This window comes from Stomoxys calcitrans, chromosome 2 (genome assembly GCF_963082655.1).
Source record: "Stomoxys calcitrans chromosome 2, idStoCalc2.1, whole genome shotgun sequence".
Classification (NCBI taxonomy): Eukaryota; Metazoa; Arthropoda; class Insecta; order Diptera; family Muscidae; genus Stomoxys; species Stomoxys calcitrans.
The window spans coordinates 222,393,977-222,421,415 of NC_081553.1; the positions used below are offsets into that span (position 1 = coordinate 222,393,977).

At 32.2% G+C, this 27,439-nt stretch overlaps 3 protein-coding genes across 8 annotated transcripts in view; 1 reads left to right on the forward strand and 2 right to left on the reverse strand.

Annotated features, from left to right (window-relative positions):
* The window catches only part of LOC106090612 (5'-AMP-activated protein kinase subunit gamma-1), a 295,359-nt gene that overhangs the window by 207,199 nt on the left and 60,721 nt on the right, over positions 1-27,439 (reverse strand). The window lies entirely within an intron of this gene.
* On the forward strand, positions 426-8,955 carry LOC106090636 (sensory neuron membrane protein 1). The gene is made up of 7 exons (XM_013256909.2): positions 426-871; positions 945-1,092; positions 5,299-5,553; positions 5,614-5,910; positions 5,983-6,192; positions 6,281-6,459; positions 7,732-8,955. The coding sequence occupies exons 1-7, from the start codon at positions 603-605 to the stop codon at positions 7,991-7,993; spliced, it is 1,620 nt and encodes a 539-aa protein (XP_013112363.2). The 5' UTR covers positions 426-602; the 3' UTR covers positions 7,994-8,955.
* Positions 25,176-27,258, reverse strand: LOC106090627 (leucine-rich repeat-containing protein 15). Its single transcript, XM_013256898.2, has one exon. The coding sequence runs from the start codon at positions 27,130-27,132 to the stop codon at positions 25,324-25,326; it is 1,809 nt and encodes a 602-aa protein (XP_013112352.2). The 5' UTR covers positions 27,133-27,258; the 3' UTR covers positions 25,176-25,323.

Consider the following 27,439-nt stretch of genomic DNA (forward strand, 5'->3'; position numbering starts at 1 on the left):
TGTACTTCGCACCAAGTCTTAGAATAGTGCAACAAATACTAGCATTTGTTCCTGCAAACTAGTAATTGAAACAGGCAAATATAATGTTAATAATCATTTTCAACGATGATTTTTTTTCTCAGATTTTCTCAGATTCGATTTTCCCTTGGCATATAAACGTGTTTCTAGATTTTTTTATATAGACTGCATTATATGCAGCTATAATACAATTGCAGTAACTACGGCCATTGTCTCCTATATGATAAACGTTTTGTTTGGGACTGCAAAAGTTCGCACGTATTGCCATGAGACGTTGAAATTTGTGAATGGAGGAATAATAAATCGAGTTAAGGAAAAACTAATGTAAAAAAATTCATAAGATGGCATAAAGGTTCAGTTGTAACAAGTGATTCAAGTTAAACGGTTGACTTCAAAAAAAAAAATAAATAAAAAAATAAGAAAATAAAAAAATAAGAAAATAAGAAAATAAAAAACAAAAATTAAATAAAATTCAAACTGAAGTTTGAAGAAAAACCAACAAAACGGCTATTACCCTAAACCTAAGACTCTTTTGTTCTTTCTTAGAATTTCGTGAGGCCTTAAAACGCCACTTTCCCATCACAATGCAAATAAATCGCATCAAATTGCTTGCCATATCGGGTGCGGTTTTTGTTTTTGCCATCATGAATGGTTGGCTTATATTTCCGAAAATTTTAAGAGCCATTCTCAAGAAACAAGTGAATTTAAAACCCGGCTCTGATATACGAGAATTATGGGAGAACACCCCATTTCCTTTGCATTTCTATTTTTATATCTTCAACATAACAAATCCGGAGGAATTTTTGAAGGGCGAAATACCGACGGTCAATGAAATTGGACCTTTTGTGTTTGAGTGCGTTTCTCTAAAATTATTTTTTCGATATTTTAGTTTTTGAGATGTTTGTTTTTTTTTTTTATATACCAAGTGAATGGAAATCTAAATACGATTTAGTTGATGATGATGAAGAGGATACAGTTTCGTATAATATGCGCAATGTCTTCATCTTTAATGCCGAGGCCTCCAAGCCCTTGACAGGAGAAGAAGTTGTTACAGTATTGCATCCCCTTATAGCGGTAAGTCTTCGCGATTTAAGGGTCTAGAAATATTTAGAAAAAAAATCAGCTTTACTCGAGTGTTGTTGTCTTTATATTTTTACCTTATAAACGATTTGAAAAAAAAATCAATATTATTGGTTTTAATACTCTTATTTTCTTTTAAAAACAAGGTTCAGACAAGTTTTTTTAATTGAAATTTTTTCTAGACTGAATACATTTTTTAAAAATTTTAATCTTATAAAACAAATTTTTGTATTTTCTCTTTGAATTTTTGTCCTTTATATAAAAAGTAGAGAAATATTTTTTTCAAATTTCTCAAATATTTTTAAAAATAAGTTTTGTTCTAAATTGTATTTTTTTATTTTATTTTATTTCACTTTATTTTTTTTTTTTTGATGCTTAACTATTAAAAACACTTGTCAATTCTTTTTGTAAGATCTCTTAAGGCATATATAGAAATTTTTATTCAAAAATGTTTGAATTTTTTTTTATTTTTTTTTATTATGTTTTAATTCAAATTAGGTACTTTTTTATATTTCAGTTCTTAAATTTTGTTAATTTTTTGGTTTTTTAAATTTTGTTAATATTTTTTGTATTACTGATTTTTTTATGTTCAATATTTCAAATTTTTTTATTTGTTATAATTTTTGTTTTAATTATTTTTATTTTTATTTTGAGCAAATTTTATCAATTTTTTTTCAATTTTCTGTATTTTTTGATTTAGTTTTAAATTAGATTTTATTTTTTTTTTAATTTTGTAAAATTTTTGTGTTTCTACTATTTTTTACTCACTTTTTTATCTGTGAGCTTTTTGAAATTTTTGTTTTAATTTATTTAAAATTTTTGTTTAATTACTTTTTTTTTAATTTAAAATTGACATGAATGTTTAACTATTATAAACACTTGCAACTTCTTTCTATAAAATTTGTAGGCATATTTAAGTTTTTTATTTAAAATTTTTTGGAATTTGTTTTTGCAATGTTTTATTTTTTCCCACTTTACCTTTTTATTGTTTTTTATCTAAAATAAATTTTAATTTTTTTAATTTATAAAAATATTTTTTTTTTGGTTTTTTTTCTTAACCTTATTTATTTTTTTTTTATTATTGTTTTTTTTTTTAATTTTTATTTTGTTTTAATTTTTTTCATTTCATGGAATTTTTTAAACTTTTTGTAATTTTTCGTTTTTAAATTTAGTTTATTTTTTTTTTTTTTTTGAAATTAATTGAACAGTTGAGAAGAATTGATTGAGAAGTTATTGTTTATTTTTTTGTTTTTATTTTTTTTATTACGTCTATTTATTTTTTTTTTGTATTTTTTTTGTTTTAATTTTTAAATTTAGTTTTATTTTTTTAACTTTTGGTGTTTCTTTTTAATTTTTTTTTGATCTAAAATTTTTATTTAATTTGTTTAAATTTTTTTGGATAATTTCTTATTATTTTTTTTTTTTTTACATAATTTTTTTATCTGTTTTGCGCTACTTTATTTTGGTTGCTTCATTTTGCTGTTGGATTTATTTGTCCAGCTGAAACCAATAAAATATTTTTTTAATAATTTTTTTGCAATTGTTTTTGTAGCTTTTTGGTGGTTTTCATTTTTATTTTTATATTAAGTTTTAATTCTTTGGTTCTTTTTTATTTGTTTTTTTTTTTAATTTTTTAATGTTTATTATTTTTAAAATTTTTTTTTATTATTATTTATTATTTTTTTTTATCTTTTTTAATACTTTTTTTAATTTTTATTTATTAGCTTTTTTAATTGTCTGTTTGCGCTTTCTTTTTTGGTCTTAAAATTATATTGGGATTGTGCGGCTTTAGACCACTGTTTTATACTTTTTATTCAAAGAATAGTATAGCAAAAAACATTTAAAAGTCAGCAAAAAGTGTGTTGTTGCTAGAAGAATTTGACTGGTTTTCCGTGTCGCAATTTCATTTTCGACCAACAAAAATCATCAGCAGCCAAATATTGTAAAAATCGGTACATAACCTGATATGGGTCCCATATTACCCGATCTCCCGATTTGAAATCTTGACCCCATGAAAGGCGCAATTGTTGTCCGATTTGGCAGAAACTTTGCATGTAGTGTTCTATTACGACTTTTTACCAAATGTGTCAAATAAGGTCCAAATCGGTCTATAACCTGATATAGCTCTCATATAAATTTATTTCCCGATTTAAAGTTTTGAACCCCTGGAAGCTGCAATTGTTGTTCAATTTGGATGACATTTTTCAGATGGTGTTTTGACTTCCAACAATTGTGTTAAGTATTGTCCAATTCAGTCTATAACCTGATATAGCTCCCATATAAACAGTCTCCTGATTTGACTTCTTGAGCCTCTAGAGGCCGCAATTTTTATCTGATTTGTCCAAAGTTGTGCACGTGGTGTTCTGTTTTAAATTCCAACATCTGCGCCAAGAATGGTCTAAGCCGGCCCATAACCTGATCTAGCTCTCATATAAACGGATATACCGATATGACTTCATTAGACACTAAAGGGAGCAGTTCTTAACTGATTTGACTGAAATTTTATACATAGTGGTTTGTTATGACTTCTAACATTTATGGTAAGCATTATCCATATCAGTCTATAATTTGATATAACTAACATATAAACCGTACTCCCAATAAGCCTTCAATTACTCCAATACCCGGCTGGGGTACGTACGTATGGTAAAGTTATGCTCTTCAACTTAGTTACATTTGGGTAAATTTGAAGCAGAATCAACGATGGTGGTTTCCTAAGAATCGGCCGGGCGGAACTAAGCTCATTTTTACTTGCATTATTTCATTTATTGTGCTTTGTCATCATATACTTTATCGTTGTTTAATTTAATTTTTTTTTATTTGATTGTATTTTATTTAGTTAGCATTATTTTATTTTATTTTTTTTTTCATTTCATTTAATTTTATTTTTTTATTTTATTTTATTTAAGTTTATTTTATTTCATTTTATTTTTTTATAATAACTATTTTCATAATTACTATATTCCATCCTTTATGGATTACAAAATCACTATTATCCTTTCATAATACCAATATTCCTTAAATGCCCTAAAACTACACCAAACAAACATAAAACTACTTAACGTTTAAAGCTTTCCTTCAACACTGCCTTTTGTCTCTACTCCCCCAAAATACCTTAGCCAATTTAAATGTAACCATTAAGGCTTAAGGAGCCTTAAGGTATTTGACAAATGTTGTCCTTTAGCATTTTTTGCAACAGGTTACACACCAATTGTAAGGGCAAAGCCTTGCAATAGCCGTTAAATATCGTTACAGGCCGGCCAACAAGAAATTGTAGTGATTGAGTCACTTAGGACACCCACACAAAAAAAATAATAATTGACCATAATATTTTGTGATTAGCATTTACACAAGAGACCTGAAATTACTTTTGACTTTGGTATAGGGATAATTCTATACTTAAGCAAACTATGTAAGGAACACAAGAATTAAGTTTGGCAGGGACGAATCTTATTGACCCTCTCTCCACCTCGTATCACATTTCACAAGTTCTTTACATGACTTTTTCAAATAAGGGGGTAGGCTGTTATAGGAGCTAAATCAAGTTATGAGGACCGCACTTGTTATGACTGTTAGTCATATTCATAACGAAGTATCATGCCCGAAAAAAAAAAAATTGCGCCCTCTAGAGGCTTAAGAAGATAAAACAGGAGATCGCTTAATATGATAGTTTATGTTTGTTATAAAAAAAACACTTTATGCAAAATTCTGTAATTAACTTACAATGTTCACATTTAAACAATGATCCAAGCGTATTTTTTTCCTCTTCTTTCATACTTCACATATTTAGTTCACCATAGTCATGTGGTGGTCATATGACCACCATGTAAAACACCATTAGAAAGGGTCCAGCAAATAACTCACCTCCCCAACACCACCCACCATATGAAAGATCTTTAAGCATTTTCTCTCTCTCACACATTATACTCGCAATCTCTCACTTATTTACTGCTCTTAAAACAAGGCATTGCATTCGCCCACACACGTTGGCTTACAATAAAACAACAACAACAATTTGCATAGTTTCCTCTTTTTGCTAGTTAGAAACCTTAATTCACCGTTATAAATTTATCTGTTATTATGTAAAAGGCTAAGGTTTAGTAATAAAAAAATTTATCAAATTAAAGAAAATATCAAAGACAAATGTTTTTTACATTCCTATTTTCTATTAATGGCAATTTTCTTCCTCTTTTTTTTCAGCCTATTGGCATTGTGGTTAGCCGTGAAAAAGCTGCCATGTTGGATCTAGTTTCAGAGGCTCTTGCATTAATTTTCCAAGGTCATAAGGGCACTTTTACTGGAAAATTTATGGATATATTTTTCCGTGGCATAAGTGTGGATTGCTCCAATAATGAGTTTGCAGTCAAGGCTTTGTGTACCGCCTTTTACACGGGTGAGGTTAAACAGGCCATACAAGTTAATGATACACATTTTCTATTTTCTTTTATGGGAAAGGTAAGTATTGACGTAGGTTAATGATAGATACTAATTAGCCTGTTGTCTTTCTTCATGGAGGCCAACAATTCGGATGCTGGTCGTTTTACTGCCTGTCGTGGAGTTAAAAACGTTCATAAAATGGGTCAAATTTTGATGTTTGCTGATGAGCCTGAATTGGATATATGGCCGGGAGATGAATGCAATCAGTTCAAGGGAACCGACTCCACTGTATTTCCACCCTTCCTAAGCAAGGAAGAGGGTATATGGGCCTTTACCCCAGACCTATGTCGTTCATTAGGGGCACACTATGTGCGTAAAAGTTCCTATGGTGGTTTGCCGGCCAGCTATTTTTCTTTAGATATAGGCGACATAAGGGTAAAAGAGGACAATTTAATGAGAAAGAACAGCAATTTTTGTTAATGTGTGTTGTTTTGTTTTTTGTTTAAGGGTACCCCTGAGTTACATTGCTTCTGTGAAGATCCTGAAGATTTGGATACTTGCCCTCCCAATGGCACCATGAGCTTACATTTGTGTGTGGGAGCTCCTATTTTGGCCTCTATGCCGCATTTCTACAATGCTGATCCCAAATTGCTGGAGGGTGTTCATGGTCTTAATCCCAACGAAAAGGATCATGCGGTCTATATAGATTTTGAATTGGTAAAAAAAAATTATTTTCATAACAGCTAAAAACAACAACAATAATGATTTATTTTTTGCTTTATTTTCCTTTTTTTTGCTGTTTTAGATATCGGGCACACCTTTAAGAGCTGGCAAACGTTTGCAGTTTAGCATGGAAATTGAACCTGTACCAAAAATTGAGCCAATTGCCCATTTACCCAAGACAGTGTTGCCTATGTTTTGGGTGGAAGAGGGAGCTGCTTTGAATAAGACCTATGTGAATATGTTGAAGTACACATTGTTTTTGTAAGTACAATGCAGATATATCTCAAGGTGAAACAAAGATTTTGTTCCCCTCACTTAACAGTAGGGAGTGAGGAATATACGAACTTAATATTGATTTAAAACACTTTAAACATTTGACGCGTCATGAAACGCTAAATATGCAACTATTATGTTTCACTTATCCGTAATTTTCAGTTAAGGACAGTTCGGATAAGTGCAATTTATTTTCAGTTAAGCGAAAATTTAAGAAAATGTTTACGTCAACGTTTTAATTATGTATTAAAGAACTTCAGTGGAAAAGAGCAAAGAGCTTAGTAGCACTCGTTAACCGCCCGAGAGTATTATTAGCAAAATTTATTAGATATGTTATTGGAAAATTTAGTAGTGAAGCGAATTTTTTTCCTTTCCAGATAGTTTTCCAAAGTAACAATTTTTTAACTTATCCAATTTTAGTTTCATATTAACAAATTGCAGTTAAGCGGTATTTTTAGTTATGTGATATCTCTATATATTTTCAGTAATTTTAGTAATGAAACGAACTTTTTTCCAGTTCCAGATAGTTTTCCAAAGAAGAAAATTTTCGTTTTTCTAATATAAGTTTCATATAAACAAATAGCAGTTAATCGGGATTTTCAATTATGCGATATCTCACTTAAGCGAACAATAAACAAAATCAATGGCTTTTTTTAACAAGTTTCACGAGCATTCTCTCCAAGCTGCAGTTATTCGTTTTTGGCTTGAGAAGAATATGTTCTTGATAACAGTGCAATGAAATTTGTTTATTTATAACTTTTTACTTATCCGATTTCAGTTTCATAAAACCAAAAAATTTCTGTTATGCAATATTTCACTAAAGCGAAAAAACCCTAATATTAATGGCTTTTTTCCTCAATTTTCATTAAAGCGGAATTTTTCCAAAAAGCGTATTACAGTAGCGAGGTTTTGTTTTATATACGTCCGTCCACAACTTTAAACTTATTCTATTTTAGTTTCATGTAACCAAAAAATTTCAGTTAAGCGGTATTTCCAGTTAAGCGTTATTTCACTTAAGCGAATAAAACCCAACATCGATGGCACTTTCCATCAAGTTTCACTTAAGCGAAATTTTTTTCTAAAGCATTATTTTCTTAATAAACTTGGTGTGAAATCTGTTTGTATGTTGAGCTAATAAAGCTATGTTTATTTTTTTTTTTAATTTTTTTTTATGAAAAACAATTTCAAAGTTTTCTCTTTCAAAATATATGAGTATCTTTTTTTTGTAATAATTTTCGCCCTCTTTTTAATGGTTTTCAGGGGCCTTCGATTCAATGTAGCCCTACGTTGGATTTTGATTACCCTCTCAACGGTAGGCTTTTTCGCCTCTGGATATTTGTTTATGGTGCGCCAGGAAAGCTTCAACCTTAAGATGCCCCCCAAATTTGCTGATAACAAAGTAATGACCGTTAAATCACCCCCCGTTGAAAAGGAGGACTCGGGCGATATGACAAAACAGAAGCCACCTTCACCGGATCTATCACAGACGGATCTATCGAATCCCAAAGTGGAAAAATATTAAATAGAAAAATTTGCTAAGATGACAAAAATTAAAAAAAAATATATATATAAATGAATAAGACAATTGTTTAATGCTTATATGATATGACATAGTCAAATGACAAAGAAAGAGAGCTTATTTAAGTACAAAATAAAAAAGGTGAAAATTCTATAAAAAAAACAATTTTTGCTAGGGCATGAGACGATAAAAACCAATGTAAGAATTACAAAATTAAAATGATTGAATTATTGAAGTTTTCTTGTTAAGGAAAAACCAAAAAGTTTTCCTAGGTTTATGTAGTACCATACATAAAAAAAAATTACACAATAAGCAAAAAACTTTAAAACACCGAATAGATTTCAACATGGTATACACGTTAACAAAACCACTATTTTACTTAAAAGAAAAAATTAAATTAATCAAAATAAAAAATAAGCAAGTAGAAAAATAATTGTGTTAAAGTAGAGTATACATATAAATAAACTACTTTTAAAAAATAAACAGCATAAGGTATTAAAATCACAATCTATTATCTCAAATGACAAAATTTTTTTTAAAACAAAATTAAATATTATAAATACCAAATTTCTCACAAATTCTTTTCAAGACAAAATGTTACTAAAATTTTACCTAAATTTTAGTATAATTTTACCTACATTTTACAAAATGTTACCTAATTGTAGAGAAATTTTGCTTAAATTGTAGTAAAAATTTACCAATTTTAGTACTATTTTACCTAATTTTAGAAAAATTTACCTAAATTTTAGTATAATTTCCATACACTGTTCTTAACAACAAATTTAAATAAAAATTTTCCCAAAAAATAGAGTAACCCTAAACTTTAAGGGTTAAAGGTTAAGAGTTAACCCCAAATGTTCTTTAGGGTTAAAAATTTCTTTATTTGTTGAGGGTATAGTTGACCTTTTTATTTTCTTATATGACTAGTCGGAAATAAATAATTGGAAATAAATTAAACCAAACCACAATTTTCCTGACCTAAAAAGCCGAAACTATCCGATTAGTCATATAAAAATTTCTTTAGACAAAAACGTTCTTCAGATCATATATTAATGACATTTTCTCTAAAGACAAAAGTCGCTAAAATTATCTGCAAAGACAAAATTTTAATGCAATTTCTCCAATGACAGAATCATAGGAAAATAAGACAAATTTTCATATCAAATTTTTCTTGAGGAAAAATTTAGCACAAAAACAGAGGGCAAATTTTAAGTAAAAATTTTTTCCTAGAGATCTTTTTTGTATTATTTTTCCCCAAAAAAATTTTGGAAAATTGCTTAAGAGACAAAATTCTATTAAAGTTTTTTCAAAAGCAAACATTAAATAAAATTTTATCCAAAGACAAAATTTAAATAAAACTTTCCCCAAAGAACAAATCTGAGTGTTTTTTTTACAAAACCCAATTTTAGATATTTTTGAGTGAAAATTTTCGCCAAAGCAGCAATTTCAAAACTATTTTGTCTGAATACAAAATTTTAATGAACTTTTCCAAAATTTCTACACAATTCTCTCTAAGGATGTTTTTTAACAAAATTTCCGCCAAAAAATTCTCAATGAAATTTTCTCGAAATATAAAATTTTTTCTAAGGGCAATATTCGCAAAAACTTTTTACTACAGAAAAAATTTTAGAAAAAATAACCTAAAGACAAAATTTTAATAAAATTTCCCATAGACGAAATAGGAAATACGGAAAAACTTAATTTTAGTATAATTTGCTACCCAAAAGATGGTACGATCAGGTGATTAAATACATCTCCAAACTTGATGTCAGAGATTGGAGAAGGAGCGCAGAAGATTGTGCCGCTTGGAAATCTTTCCTAAGTTCAGCTCATGGGATAAATGTTCTGCCATAGCCAATTAAGTAGAGTACCCAAAAACTAAACATTAGTAACATTTTCTCAAAAGACAAAACTTTAGTAAATCTTTTTCGAGAGACAACATTTTAGTAAAATTCTTTTTAAATAAAAATTTTTCATAACGACAAAATTTAAGTAAAATTTTCTTTTTACAGAATTATAGCAAATTTTCTTTGCTCAAAATATAAAAATTTTCTACAAAATTATGTTAGTAGAGTTCACTAAAATTAACAAAAAATTTCTTTAAAACTTGAAATTTTAGTAAAATTTGGTTACATTTTAGAAAATTTTTTACAATTAAAGTCTTTTGTAAAACTCATTCCAAAGATAAAATTTTAGAAAAATTCTTTCTAAATACTAATTTTTAGTAAACTTTTCATAAATACAAAATTTAAGTAAATTTTCCTTTTAGACAGAATTAAAGCAGTTTTCTTTTCCCAAAAGACAAAATTATATTAGTAAAGTTCCGTAAAATTAAAAAAAAAAGTTTCTTTAAAGGTGAAATTTTAGTAAAATTTGGTTACATTTTAGAAAAAAGTTCTTTAAATTCAAAATTTGAGGAAGTTTTTCACGAAAGAAAAATGTTAATTGAAAAATTTTCTCCAACAAAAACGTTTCTAAGGAATTTTCTCCAAAAAAATCTTTCTCTAAAACAATTTTTCAAAAAAAATTTGCTCTAAAGAAAAAATTTCTAAAAATATATTAGTAAAGTTCCCTAAAATTAACAAAAATTTTCCTTTAAGATGAAAATTTAGTAAAATTTAGTTAAATTTTAGAAAAATATTATTTAAAGACAAAAGTTTAGTTAGTTTTTCTCTAAAGAAAAAAATTATAAAAATTTTTTTCTAACAAAATGTTTCTCTAAAACAATTTTTCAAAGAAATTTTCCTAAAGTAAATTTTTTAAGAAATTATTGCCTCCTATAAAACTTTTAAAATATCTTCTCTAAAGACAAAAATTTTAAGAAATAATAAGAAAATTAAAGTAAACATTTCTCCAAACTAAATTTAACCCAACTTGGAGAATTTTCTGTTAAGGCATTACCACAGCTGAAAAATTTTTTGATGTTCCTGTCAGGATTCGAACCCAGGCGTTCAGTGTTATAGGCGGAAATGCTAACCTCTGCGCTACGGAGGTGTTTTATTTTAACTTCCAATAACTGTGCCAAAAATGGTCTAAATCGGTTCATAATCTGATATAGCCATTTAAACCGACTTCAGATTTGATTGCTTGAGCCTCTAGAAGGCACATTTTCCACCCGATTAGGCTGAGATTTTTATGTAAAGTTAAGTTATGGCTTTCAACAGCCTGGTTGAATAGGTTTATAAACTGATATAGCTCCAATAAAAATCTATCGCTTATTGACCTCTTCTAGGGGGCGCAATTATGTGGTTGAACTTTTAATCGTGGTATGTTTAACGACTTCTAATGACCAGTACGATTTATTTGTATCTGTAGATGTACATAAATTCTATACGTTTGAAAATGTCATTGAAATAACGAGTCAAATGGTATTGGTGGGGGGTAAATTTTTTGAGTCATTTTTCTTACTATTTATCATTTTCAGTCTTTTTAACAGGTTTTTAAATTTCATGTGCTTACTTTACAACCTTAATTTGAAACACTGTTGAAATTCCTTCTATATAATGGAAGTCATTGCAAAAACGTGATTGTTATGCCAAATTCCAGAGAAAATTATTTTCATGAAAATATTTCGCAGTAAAAGTTTAACGTGACCAAAAAAAAGAAACTGTTATAAATTACAACAATGTCTGTCTGCCCGTAGTTTCAAGTATCTATTGCAATCACTAATAGAAGAGTGATTTCGACACTAAAATGTATGAGATAATAAGTTTACGATTAATAGTTTATTGTGATGGGTCTTGTGATTTTATATTTAAAGCACACAGAATACACTGATCAATTTACCAATTTCCAAACATTAAACTTCTTCCGTAATTACTTTTCTGCATTTATTATACAAATCTCCATATTGTATTCAAATATTGTATTTAAATTTCTGTGGTTGTTTACTTCTAAGCACATGTTATAAATGGTATTTTTCAATAAAACTTCTTTACCTTTCTTTGAAGTCAATCAATCACAACTGATTATGATATTCTTGTCGTAAAATCATTTCAGTTCACTTGAATTCAATTTGGTTGAGTTCCCTTCATTCCGGTGTTACTCGTGTTAACACATTTGGGTTTTGTTTTGTTCAATTTCAATTTGTTTTGCCTTATCGTTGCTGTAGTTATAAGACTCCCCAATTAGCAAGTATTAAGGCTTATTAAAAGAAAAATATTATTTTTCTTTTGTGTACTCCATAAGTGTTATATGTTTTTTTTCGTGCATGTAGCAAAAAGCCTTTAAAGATTTGGCGTGTGGTGTTATCTTTAATTGGTTACCATAAAAATGTTGATATTTTTAAATGTTTGGCGTAAATTTAGACTTATTTGCAATTATTTGTTTGTGATAATAAATTTGTTTTCTGTTTAATGCTTTTAACATGTTTTATGTGTATGGTCTGAAGATTGTCTAAATTGACTATTAGGACGGAAGGATTGGAAGTGTTAATTTGGGCACGTGATATTTTTAGCATAATTGTAATTTCAATTGAATGCTCTTTAAACGTGTGTTTTGTTTGAAAATTTTCCAAAGAAGTAGTGAAAAAACGGTCACGAGTTGAAGTTAATGTATAGCAATTTGCAACTGCGTCAATGGAAATTCCATTAAGGAACAGCGGAGATACTTCTCTTATAACAATGAGCGCTGTCCGATTTATTTACAATTATTTTTGATAATAATTTGAGGTTTTGTTAATGCTTTTAACATGTTTTTGTGTGGTCTAAAGATTGTCTTAATTGACTATTAGAATGGAATAGAATGGTAGTTTTAGTTTTTGGCACTTAACAGTTTAACATAATTGGATCTTCAATTGATGTTAAGGCACGTGTTTTGTTCGAAATCATTTCCAATGGAGAAGTAAAAAATGCGTCGAGAAGTTAGTTGTACAGCACTCATTGATATCAGAGAAGTATTCCCGCTAATCTTTAATGAAATGTCCATAAATAAATTGAAAATTGTTTCAACTATTATACAACGACGGTGGAAGCGTTTTGCAAATTTGTCAATGGGAATACTTTTCTAAGATCAATGAGTGCCGTCATGTTTAAGTGCAATGATAAGAGACCTCCTTTTTATGGCCTAGCCCAAACAAGGAATTCGGAGTCTGCCGGAGGTGAGTTAAGCGGGAGCGTGAAACCGAGCAAAGTGGGAATGAGATAGGAAACCGCACCGCTCCGAATTTTGACTATTCCGGCGAAAACTCGACAGCTACGCTTTAGTTTGAACCCCACAAATGACGCGAACATTAGTGAGAGAATAACTAATACAGAAAGCTTTTTCTGATTTTTTCGTTAGAATTCGAACTCAGTCATTTGGTGGATGTGCAAAACTCAGCGCCATGGTGGCAAAAGTTAAAGCACTTATACCGAAAATGTTAACCGTTGTACATAAACAATTGTTCAATGCATTATTTTTTCGTTAAAACCACTGTATAACAGTTAATGCACTAATTCGTTTCATACATAAATATTAGCTTTATATTTTTGAATTTGCGTTATTGTATAACAGTTATGGCAATTATTCAAAAATGTAATGCTGTTAAAAATTAGTGTGAAGGGGAGCGGAGTGACCGAAGTGGGGTTGAGATGGGAAACTGTTTCACTCCGAATTGTGACAATTCCGCTCCCATCCCGGTGAAAACTCGACCGCTTCGCTTTAGCTTCGGCCCGCTCTGGTTCGCTCCGAATCCCTCTTTTGAACCCCACTAATGGTGCTAACAATAGCGAAAGGATAACCAAAACTGAAAACCTTTTCTGATTTTCTAGTCCGAATTCGAACCCAGTCATAGGCAGATATGCTGAATTCAGAGCCATGGTGGCCTCAACAAAAGTTAAAACACTTGTACATAAACAATTGTTAGCTACAAAAGTTTTTTTTAATAAAACAAAAACGGTTTTGGATATCATTGAAATTCTTTATTCCTCTAAAAGTACGCTTCTTTTGCATGGCCACCACGGGCACGCCTACAGAAATCCAGACGCTGAACCCAATTTTCGACAGTTTTCAAGCACAAATCAACCGATACTGCTGGAATTTCAAGTTCGATATTCGTACGAAGTGGATTGTTGGCATAGACCATAAACTTGACGTAGTCCTACAGGAAATAGTCTAACGGCGTCAAAACGCACGACCGAAGCGGCCAATCGATTGGAGCATTTCGTGAGATAACACGGTCTCCAAACTTGGATTTTAAAAAAATGATTGGCACATTCGCAGTGTGGCTTGTGGCGCCATCCTGTTGAAACCACTTGTCCTCAAAGTCCATATCATCCAATTGGGGCCAAAAATGTTCTGTTATCATTGAACAGTTGCGATTCCCGTTCACAGTAAAGTGCCAGTCTTGATTATCACAGAAGAAGTACGGCCCAATGGCGCCGCCGGTCCATAAACCGTACCGAAACGTATTTTTTTCGGGATCCAATGATGACTCATGGAGTACGTGTGGATTGATATCTGACCATTAACTTATATTTTGTTTATTGACGAAGCCATTCAGTCAGAAATGAGCCTCATCGCGAAATTGGACGTAGTGCTCTTAAGGTTGAGGTCAATGACTCCGAATTTCGGTAGTAAATTTTAATAATTTCGACTTGTTGTTGGCTCTTATATCTTTTTACCATAAAATGACAAAAGAGCGGCAAGAATGTGAGGACGTTTGCAGTTCCTATAGGTCTACTTTTGGGCGTACCTTTTGAAAAGCCCTTTATGTTTTTCAATAAAATAATTGTATAACAGTTGATTCGAAAAGTGTTATGTACGAATATTGGCTTCATATGTTTGGATTAGAGTTATTGTATAACAGTTATGGCAACTATTCGGAAAATGTTATGCTGTTAAAAATCAATGTCTTATATATATTTTTCGTTGGAGGCATGGTATAACAATTATCACAATTTTTGATTATTGGTTTCACTTTCTTGTCTGGAGTATTTATATAAGTGTTTACACACACATTTGAAAAATGATGTACTGTAGTTCATGAATTTTAGTTGTATTCATTTGTTTGAATATCAATGAATAACATGTAACGTTTCATATTTTTGAATCAAGGTCCGTCACAATTATTGGGAAACTATTATAAATAATTATCTCGTTTATATTTTTATTTAACCCAAAGCATAACAGTTAACGCATATATTTGAAAAGTGTTATACTGCTATGCTCGATTATTTTTCGAGACTTCATGCGGTATATTTACCCAGCTGTTATTTATTCATTGTATATCTCTTCTATATTTTTCATTTAAGTCATGGCATAACAGTTAACGCACATATTTTAAAAGTGTTATACTGCTATGCTTGATTGCTTTTGCGACTCCATACAGTATATTTTTTTGGATTTGAGTCATTGTATAACAGTTTATTAACCAATCCGAAATTATTATACTGTTAAACATTAATGGTTATTCCATATTTTTGGTTTGAACACATTCTAAGCAGCTAAGACACTTATAAGAAAAGTGTTGTACTGTTTCATATTTTTCTTGAGATTATTGTATAACAGTATGTGAGCTTGCTCTAAAAGATTTATGCATGAATATCTGCTTTATATTTGTCGTATAAGTTAACGCCCATTTTTTAAAGTTTTTTTTTACATTTTTAATAGAAATCATTATATAACAGTTAAAACACTTGTTAGAAAAGTGCTATACACTTATTTTTCTTTAATATTTTTGATTGGGAGATATTATATAATAGCAATCGCAGTTATGCCAAAAGTTTTATACTGTTTATATTATTGTGGAATTCAGCGTATAACAGTTAGCATAGTTATTAAAAAAGTGCTATAATATTATGCGTAAATATTTGGTTTTTATTATTTGTTGAAGTTGGAATTATTGTATAACAATAATAACAATAATGTTCTGCTCTTGTGCATGCATATTTGTTATGCATTTTCTATAACAGTTGTTCTATATATAAGATACAAAGCATTTAGTTGAAAAGTGTTATACTGAAGCATCTCTGGTTCCTTAATGGAATTTTTAAGGGAAATTTAGAACTTAGGATACTTAGCACAGTATAACAGTAAAAACTCTTATTTGAAATGTTTTATACTGATATGGAATGAGTAGGTATTATATTTTTTGATAAAGTCATTGTATAGCAGTTAACCCACTCGTTGGAAAAGTCTCATACTATCATACCAAATATTTTTTGCAAAGTGTTATCGATATTCATCTTGTTTAGTTGGTTGTTGAAATCATTGTATAACAGTTAATGCTCTGCTGTAAATGAATATGTGTTGATGATGAGTAAATAGAAGACGCTGTATAACAGGTAACACACTCCCTCGAAAAGTCTTTTACTGATATATATAAACATTTGTTTTATATTTTAGGCTTTAGTTTTGTATAACAGTTAATGCAAGGTTACACTGTTACAAATTAATAATACTTTTATATTTTTGTAAAAGTAACACACTGGTGAAAAGTGTTATATTGTTTTAGCAGAATATTTGAAAAACGTTATACTGTTATACATCAACTTGGCAACCAACCAATAATTGAGGTCAGCCTACCAACCTACCAAGAGAATAAAAAATATCAATTAATTAATTAAAAATTAAAAACTTCTAAGTTAAGTAATTGGATAAAATCTTGAGCGCCCCGTTTACTAAGTTAGTAGCGAGCTCGGATTATCAGTGTGGTGTGGTTGTGGGTTTGAATTCCACCAGAAGCTTTGACATGGCGCTACTCTAAGGACTATCAATTATCCAGGCGAGTCTGTTTTAAGACTAACACTACAACTTTACCTAGATAATCCCTATGTTCATTACATTCACATGATGTCAAAGTGTTAGAGCCCGAACTTAAAGAACTTTCTGATATCCTTTTACCAAAGAGTTTGGTTTGAAAAAAGAGATTAACTATAATTAAGACCACGAGACTTTCTGTCTTCATTTACTTCAAAAAGATTACATTTTTTCCTCAAGCACGTGAGCTTTTCCTCTATCAATTCTGAACACTACACAAATCAATTATTTCTTTACTGGCTTTTGTTTTTGTTCTTATCAATTTTTTCACATGATCGTTTGAATGCACGTTCCCCCAAGAAAACTTATAATAAATCTTTTGTTGCCAGCCAGGCCCGGTCGAACGGCCTACTTGTTGAACAGCTCCAAAGTGTAGCGCTTAAATTAAAAGCATTGCTTTCTTCAATTAGCTATGAGGGCAGAGCAAATAAAACAACCAAAACGAAATGTATGCCTAAATGAAGTCATGTGCGCGCGCCTTTTGGTCAATTGAAAATCAATTAAAAGTATTATAAGCGAAACAAAGCAGCAGCCAGCTGGCAAATAATGAGTGGCCTAACAGAGAAGAAGGGGAAGAATGATAGACAGAGATATAGAGATAAAATTTCCAAGCCTTCAGTAAATTAAGCTTCAAAAACAATCATACTTTATCATCTTTTTAAGAACTATAACTCTTTTTTCTGCCTATCAATGCCGCCTGCAGTCAGTATTTTAAGATTGACGTAGAAAATTCAAACCACTTAAGTATATGTCCATTGTTTTTTATTATTTTTTGTTCTATCTTATCTACATTTCCCTACTAATTAACAAATACAAACTAATTTTTGCGCGCAATCTATTTTTGGGCAAGACAAGTCGGAGACTTTTTTCTACGACCACACTACAATGAGAGATTATTTAATATAAGATTTACATAGCTATTTGCTAATTAAACGATAATAACTAAATAAAATTATTCAATTGTTTATAATTTCCTTACATGTTTTTTTTCCTATGAGATTAGTAGAGAATTGTTGGTATGGGAAATAACTGGAGAAAATGTTATTGCAACCACGTATACTGTCGTGGCTTTGGATGGAGAAATATTATTGTTATAAACAATAAAATTGAATTTTATGAGATTAAAACATTTGAAATAGGTTGCGTATACCCACCACCGAAGGATGGGGTATATTCATTTCCGACCCTACGAAGTATATATATTCTTGATCAGCGTAAAAGTCTAGCCATGTCCGTCCGTCTGTCTGTTGAAATCATGTTACAGTCTTTAAAAATAGAGATATTGAACTGAAACTTTGCAAAAATTCGTTTCTGTTTGTCCATAAGCAGGTTAAATTCGAAGACGAGCTATATCGGACTATATCTTTATATAGACCGATCCGCCGATTTAGGGTCTTAGGCCCATAAAAGCCATATTTATTAACAAATTTTTCTGAAATTTGGGACAGTGAGTTGTGTTAGGCACTTCGACATATTTCTTCAAATTGGTCCAGATTGGTCAAGATTTCGAAATAGCTGTCATATAGACCGGTCTCTCGATTTAAGGTTTTGGGCCCATAAAAGGCGTATTTATTTTACGATTTTGACGAAATTTGGGACAGTGAGTTATGTTAGGCTCTTCGACATTTTTCTGCAGCTTGGTCCAAATCGGTCCAGATTTGGATATAGCTGTGTTCTACAAACAAAATTTCAGCCAAATTTGACAAAAATTGGGGCTTCCGGGTGCTCAAGAAATCAAATTGGGAGATCGGTTTATATGCGAGCTATATCAGGATATAGACTGATTCGAATCGTACTCAGCAATGTTGTTGGATGTCATAACAGAACATTACATGCAAAATTTCAGCCAAATCGAACCAAAATTGCGGCTTCCAGAGGCTCAAGAAGTCAAATCGGGAGATCGATTTATATTGGAGCTATATCTAAATCTGAACCGATATGGACCATTTGCAATCCCAACGAACTACATCAATACTAAGTATTTGTGCAAAATTTCAAGTGGCTAGCTTTACGCGTTCGACCTCTATCGTGATTTCGACAGACGGACGGTCGGACATGGCTAGTTCGACTCAGAACGTCGAGAAGATCAAGAATATTTATGGGGCCTTAGACGAATATTTCGAGGTGTTACAAACGGAATGACTAGATTAGTATACCCCCGACCTATGGGGTATAGTATACCCCCAACTAAAATTAAAGTAATATTTTCGTAAAACATTTTATCATGATTAATGGTTTATAAGTAAATTTTTCTCTCATAGAAGCTGTTTCACTGGCTTATCTCTCTTATTTCGTAAGGTTTGTTATCAATAGCAATATTACATTTGCAACCCTTGAGATAAAAAATACAAATTCAGTATAAAAGCTAGGACAAAGAGAGGGCAAGTAATAAGTATTGTAATTGCTGTCATATTATATTGCACAAAAGGCAACAACAACACTTCATAAAGACGGACATAGCAGACGATTTTCTTCAGAGTGGATAAAAAAGAAAAAAATATTTTAAATTCAGATCATGTACCATTAAAATAGACTTTAAATCCTCCCACAAAGGTTTGAGTGCGCGATAAAATGACTTTTCTTCATGTTTGTAATGTTTCATAAGAATTCTCGATTATTAAATAAGAATTATATTAGAGACATGCACATGCAAAATTCGTAATTGAATTAAGATACGCTAATGCAATTTTCTTGTTTTAATTATTTTTGTTGTTGTTGTTGTTTTTTTTTTTTTTGAATTTTTGTTTGGTTAACATTTGACTTTGCCAAAAACAGCAACATTTTCACTGCAGGTGTTTTTCACATCTAAAGAAAATAAAAGTGAAAATTCCCGTAATTTCTCTAGTCATCACACGATTGCCGCCAATAACAAAAAACCACCCCACCATGAACAACAACAAGAACAAAATTGAAAACATCTATTATTTGAAAATAAAGGAAGAACCCATAGATTTGATGTATTGCCAAAAATATACACACAATGGCACAAAACACAAAAGACCACCTTTATGATATGTGGGGAAAAAAATGAATGAGATGTATAATATTTACTTTTTTTGCGGATTTCTATGGTCTTAGTGACTCATTATAATGTACATTGAATGGCAAATAAGGAGTAGAATTATTGGAACCAAAAAACAGTGTGAGTCAGAATTTTTTTTTTAGAAAATATTAAAAACGACGAAAAATATATATGGAAATATTTACAAGCATTATAATTTAAATTTCTCCATTTCATTTATAAAACATCGAACCGTAGAGGGAGCTATATCCAGTAGTTCGATGAACTCTGACATAGCCTACCTTGGATATTAAGATCTCTAGAGCAAAGGGCTTGTTTAAAACAAGCTTCAATTAGTTAGCCTTAGCCGCCTATAACCCAGCCTTGTTGCAATAGGCGGACGAACAGACATCGATAAAAAATCTTTGATTTTTGGAAAAACAAGACTATATTCACCACATCATTCTCCTTCAGCATGGAGTTTTTGTTTTTTGAAAGGTTGGCAATACTAACAGAACGGCACATTAGTTAGTGTTAGTGTATTGCCAACCTTCATAAAACGTGTAACATGCTTCCTAGAGAAACCTTTTAAAACTTTTCCCGCTGTTTATCTCTGTAAATGTCCCTTTGTATTTACTAAGCATTTATAATTTTACATTTCTTTATGCCCTCAACCTTCAATCAGTAGACTTTGCTTTCCATACCCTTTGTCTGGGCCCAGCAAAAACAGCATATAATTTGTCTTTGCCATTATGTTTTCATGTTGTCTTCGCTATCAATCTATCTGTCTGTCTGTCTAGTCTAGTCATTTCCTATTTCCACCTGCCATTTGGGTAAAATCTAATTACTTTGATGACTTTTACTCAAATGTCATTATTCATAATGACTCGACTGTGTCGACAGCAGCGGCGGCGATAACAGCGGCGTGTGTGGTTGTATTGGTGGTTTTCACTGTATAGCTGCTGATTTTAGCGGGCTAATGTTGAGAGACTAGTTGCTGTTGCTGAGATTTCTTGGCTTTGGTTTAAAAAAAATATTGAAAATGTTTTGTGGTGCCAAAATGTCTGCGACATTTGGGGCCAATCCTCTTACCCCTATCTCTGAAGACCCCTCTCATCATATAGCTGTTTTGTGTTGATTTTTAGTTTTCTGTGGCTTTTTTTTGTAATTTTCAAGTGCATTTTGGGGCAATTTTGTTGTTGCACTTGCCACATGGTTGCCCTGGGTTGACATGGCCTGGTATGGCATGTGTCTTAAGTGTGGTAGCGTGACGACAACGATGATTGCCTTGATATTAATTTCCAACAATAATTGTACACAGCGTATAACATTTTCCACCATCACTTTTGTTGTCTCACTCGATGACTGTAACAAGCGCTGCATTACAAAAATATTTTTCTTTTGTGTTTGTTGTTGATGCTAAATATTCCTGTGGTTGTTTGTTAATAGTTTTTTTTTTCTGTTTTTGTAATTATACAACAAATATCTCTCTTTGTATTGCATGGTAATTGCCGTATTATTATGCCCTCATATATGGGTGAAGCCGTTTATGTGTTGTTGTTGTTGTTTTTGAGAAAGATCTAAATTTTGTATGTATTGCCGTTTGATTAAATTATCAGTAGTAGGCATTATGTGATTGGCAACGTCATGACAAGAGAATGGGAGAGTTACAAGAGTGTTCTATTCATTACTGCTTCCACAAAAGGGGATAGATTCGAGTGAATTGTTTTTTTTTACATTCTAATCATCACTGAAAATTGTCAGAATAGACAGAGGAATTGGGTACATTAATCGGTCCAAATTGTAGGTGGTATATGGAACTAAAAATTAATAAGTAACATGTAATAACGGCCGGGTCGAGTCTTGAGAACCCACCACCATGGATTCTGCTAAAATATGGAAGCTATATCTGATCATAGACCGATTTGGATCGTACTTGGCACAGTTGCTGGAAGTCATAACAGAACATCGCATGCAAAATTTCAGCTAGATCCAACCAAAATTGTGGCTTCCAGGGGCTTAAGAAATCAAATCGGGAGATCGGTTTATATGGGAGCTATATCAGGTTATCGACCGATTCGGACCGTACTAAGCACATTTGTTGGAAGTCAAACCTGAACACTATGTGCAAAATTTCAGCCAAATCGGATAAAAATTGAGGCTTCTAACGATTCAAGAAGTTAAATCGCGAGATCGATTTATATGGGAGCTATAACCGGTTATACACCGATTTCGACCATACTGGGCACAGTTGTTGGAAGTCATGAAATAATGCTATTTCAGCCATACCGTATGAAAATATTTTATTTTATTTTGTATTATTTAAATTTAATTTTTTTTATATTATATCATATTTTATTTTATTTTACTTTTTATTTGATACCAACAACATTATTTAACTTTATTTTAATTTATTTTACAGTTTTCCTTTCACTTAAATTTCTTTTCCTATTGTCCATAGGCCATTTTCTAGAATTGAAATACATATTTGGAACTGTTTTGGAAGACCCTTCCAAATTTGCTTCAATTTCTTCCATTTTCCAATATGGAAACAATGGAAACAAATTCCACAAAATTTTTTTTTTTTGTCTGACTTCCCTGACATTGGAAGCATCTTCAATTCACTTCAATAGCTTCACTAATTGATGTAGCCATCTATATGATGGCCACATCATTATCATTTTTACAAACTTTTATTAAGTCATCTGTAAGACCTTTGTTTTTACTCCCAAAATAAAATCAAAAGTATTGTGCATTGCTTTAGTCTGTGCCGAAAAGATCTATTTTAAATCAAACAACAAATAAAAGTGAAAGAGAAAACAAAACAAAGGTGAATAAACGATTCATTTATGAAACAAAAGTCAAAAACCAAGAAATCACCTTCAATACCTACCAACGGACACACAAAGCAAACATGAAATAATGCCAAACAAAAAAAATGTGTTGCCAACTAAAGCCATTGTCGCAATAATCAAAAGACAACAGTCTGAAACATATACAAACAAACACACACACACATACTTGCCTATAAAGGAGGTAAATTAAACAACACGCCAAAAATACAACACTGTTGCCGCTATGCCAATTGTTTATATATTGGCCAGATGCATATGCTTGCTTGATTGCTTGGGGGATATGTCAAAGCTACAGAATGTGAGATTGAGTGTGTTGTCTATGCCAGTCACCCACCCAGCCAGTCAGTCAGTCGGTTGGTCATAAAAAAGAAAGGTGCAGCAAATGAGAGTGAGCATAGTGAGTGAATATGTATTTTGTTGCATTCTGTCTGCCCCCACAAACCTATTCTCTCTAGCGCATACACACATGACGGAAATGAAAACTGCTATTAAATAGATGACATTGCATTTGTTTCCGCTAAACATGTTAATTTTATTAATTCACATCATAAGCATTACATTTTTCTTTAATTGTTTGCTTAGAGTTTTGTTAGGCGTTGCCAATTAGGGCAAATTTTTCTTTTATGAAATACAATCTTGTGGAGTAGTCAATTAACTCAATGAGAGAAAGAGTGAGAGAGAGATAGAGAGGGAGGAGTAGGGTGGGAGTGTGAGATTTCGTTCTGATAGGCAAAATGCATGCACATATGCTTAACAATTATAAGGAAATATTTTTATGCATTTTTATGATAATTACCAGATCTTGTGCTTTGACTATATGGGGGTGGTTAGGGTGCACGATGTGCTGCTGTTAATTGTCGTTACTTTTCTTTGTTTGCTCATCTGTTGCAATTCTTATTTATCACATGGTGGCATATTCTTTGTGCTAGCTGTGGCTGCCATGACATATGACTTTGTGGGGTTTTTGTTTTGCTGTAGGCAAAAGATGGTTTGTTTTCGGCTTTAAGAGATACACTTTGAGTAATTTAAACATGCACTCGTAGATAGCAGCAAGCGGTGTCTGCTGAATGTTAGCAGGCTGCATATTAAAAAAGTATGTTGTTTGCTGAAAATTACAGCTGCACACTTTAGAATGGGGTTTTTTATGAGGAAAATGAAATAAAATAGAATAAAATAAAATCAAATAAAATAAAATCAAATAAAATAAAATAAAAATAATAAAATCAAATAAAATACAAAAATAAATTAAAATAAAATAAAACTAAATTAGGAAAATTATAATAAAATAAAATAAAATAAAATAAAATAGGAGTGTAAACTACTATATGCGAAATGTCATGGTTGTAAATAAAGCAAAAAAATAACGCTATAATATGCTTTATATTTTCTATAATATGAGTTTCATTGTGCGCTCTTTATGGAGAACAATTTGTTTGCAATCGCAGTAACAACTATTTGCCTGTTCAGCAACAAAAATAGCAGTTAGAATAGCAAACCGAAATATTCGCCAAAACAAAAGCCTTATGTTTGCTAAAACAGCAGTCATATCTGCTTTCCATTTTCACCAGACAAAAACAATTGTTTTTGGAAACTTTTTTGCTATTTGCAATAAAAATTCATCTATGAATTGGCACGGCATTTTGAATGAACAATTTCGTTGAGTGTGGTCATAAGTAAGAATAACTTGTAATAACCTCCATATAGTGGGGATGTACTAACTTCGTCATTCAGTTTGTAACAACTCGAAATATTGGTCTAAGAGCCTTTAAAGGCTTATATAGCCCTCATATAAATCAATCTCTCGACTTGACTTCTTGAGCATGTGAATGTATGAGACTGTAGATGTCGCAATTATTGTCCGATTAGTCTGACATTTCGCACCTGGTGTTTTGTTATGACTTGCAGCCAACGTGCCAGGTATGGTTAACAGCGGACTAAACCTGACATAGCTCCCATATAAACCGATATCCGATTTGACTTCCTGAACCTCTGGAATGTGCATTTATTACACAATTTCGTTGAAATTTCGCACATGGTATTTTGTTGTGATTTTCAAAAACAAATCGGTCTATAACCTGATATAGCTCCCACAGAACCAATCTCCCAGTTTGACTTAATGAGTCTATAGAAGTCGCAATTATAAACCGATATGGCTGAAATTTTGCACCTGGTGTTTAGTTAAGACTTCTAATCAACGTGTCAAGTATGGTTCAAGTCGGTCCATAACCAGATATAGCTCCCTCATATACCAATCTCCCAGTTTGACTCCCCAGGCCTCTAGAGGGCGCAATTATTGTCCGATTAGTCTTAAATTTTGCACCTGTCGTTTTGTTATGACTTCCAGGCAACATGTCTAGTATGGTAAGAATCGGACTATAACCTGGTATAGCTTCCATATAAACTGATCTACCAATTTGACTTATCGGGCCTCTAGATGGCGCTATTATCATCCGATTTTACTGAAATTTGACTGAAATGTTTTGTTATGACTTCCAACAACCCCTGAAAAGCAACAACTCAATTACTGAAAAATCTCTTTCGCCGTACCAACATTTATTGCTAATGAAAAACAAACCAAAAAAAACGAATGTTACAAATATAAATACAATTTTATATACACAGAAGAAGAAATATATACATATACATCAAGGGTTATTCACATTTATACACTGTAAAAAATTATTTAAAATTATTTCAAAAGAAAAATCAAACACTTTTGCTCTCACACCTCGCACTTTTCAAATGGTAATGGTGACATGCTGCCACAAAGTCTTATTGAATTGCTCAAAAGTTTTGAGGCGACGATCCAATTCTTCAATTTTGTTGTAAAAATGCGAAAACTTTTGCTCATAAATACCCACAATGGCTTTCAGCTCGGTGCGTAGGATTTCAATGTCCGAGACTTGCTCGGAAATGCCATCCTCATAGACTTGTGAGGATTCGCCCACGTCTTTCTCGCCCTCAGCAATGGATTGGGTAAGACGCGAAGTCAAGCCGGCCATTGATAAAGGCTCCAAAAGGCTATTCTCCATGTCATCATCATCATTGTCATCCAAACGATACATGCACTTGATGCCCCCAATATATTCGCCGGGGAAATTTTCATCATAGATATCCATGGTGTAGCTGATTTTCCAGGGCCTGATTAGCATGTCCATAATAATCTGCAGGCTATAGCAGTTCCAGTTATTACGATGCAGATACAGGTGATCGAGCTTTTCGAAATACTTGAAATCGCCGGGATCAATGCGGCTCAAGCGGTTATTGGAAACATTTAGAGATTTCAATTTTTCCGAGGCCGCCAATATGGCTATGGGTATGGAGGTAAGACTGGTATTGCTGAGATCCAGCACCTCCAAAGAATCGGCCTGCCAAAATTCGGGCAAGGTCTGTAACTGGGGATTATTGGAGACATCAAAGTATTGCAGATTGGTGGCCTGGCTTAGGGAAGCTATTTGCATTAGGGAATTATCGCTGATGCGCAAAGTCTCCAGACTCTCGGGACGTGAAAAATACAATTCCGAGATGCGATTCAATTGAAAGTCAGCATTTTTCACCTTGCCATAGATGTTCACCCGGCTGATGGAGCAATTGCGGGCCCACAGATTATCCACACGCATATTGCCCACCAAAATCTGCAAAGGGGTATTGTGAGATAAGCCTATGTATTCCATATCCTCTTGATTCTGGAAGGCGTAGTCGCCGATCTTTTCCAAGGTATTACGCTCTAGGCTAACACTAACCAAACGGGGGTTGTTGGCAAACAGCACATCGGCTATCACCTGCAACTGATTGCCAGCTAAATTTAGCTGCTGCAAAGCGGGCAGATAGGTGAACACGTCATCGTGCAGGCTGGAGATACGATTGTCATGCAGATCCAGCATGTACAGCTTATTCAGCTCCTTAAAGGATTCACGATGCAGGGTCTCAATGTCATTGCCATCCAAGAAGAGAAAGGCCAAGTTCTCGGCACTGTTGAAGGTCATAGGCGCCACCTCTTGCAAATCATTGTCGGACAGTAGCAAAATGGAAAGCTGATCGGCCATTAGGAAATTGTCCCAGGTTAGACTTTGTATGGAGCAATTGCGCATATCCAATTCACGAATTTTCAAGGCATAGAAAAGATTCAGGGGGAAGTTGGCAAATTTCGAATCAATAAATTTCAAAACATCATATTCCTGGGGTTTCTTGAATTTATAGGTGGAGCCCGAGGTAAAGCGTATGGCCGGCTTGGCCTCAAAAAAGACCACCTCCGAAGGATCATCGAACATAAGGCCCTTGCATTCACCATTGACACAATTCTCATTGAGGGTATCCACATCCACTTCCTTTAAAACGCGCACTGGATAATCGGCATAGTCCCCAGAGATGAATTCGCTCAGGGAAGCTTCAGCTGATTGGCTTTCATCCTCGTCCTCCTCCTCCTGCAGCTGCTGCTCGGAAGAACCATCCAATTGCACCTCCGTCGAGCTCTGTTGGGACTCCGTTGCCAAGCTTCCCAGAACCGCGAAGCTAAGCACGGCACCCAATAAACAGAGTCTAAACATTTTTTGTAAAAATCTTAAAATTCCAGGCGACTTGTTTCTGCTATCCGATCAATTCAACGTTTTGTAGTTAACTGAAAATTTTCGTTTGGGATGTGTGGTTTTCCAGCAAGCGCCACTCAGTAAGCCCACAAAAAAACAACAATTTTGTATTCGGTTTTTGTTGTTGTTCTTTTTTATTATTTTCCAAAGTTTGAATATCGATGCTATTGTTGTTTTTGTTTTAAAATTATTTTTTGTTTTTTAAATTATATTTAATTCCCTACACTTGAATTCTGTGCAAAAAAAAAACACAGAAAAAACACACGCG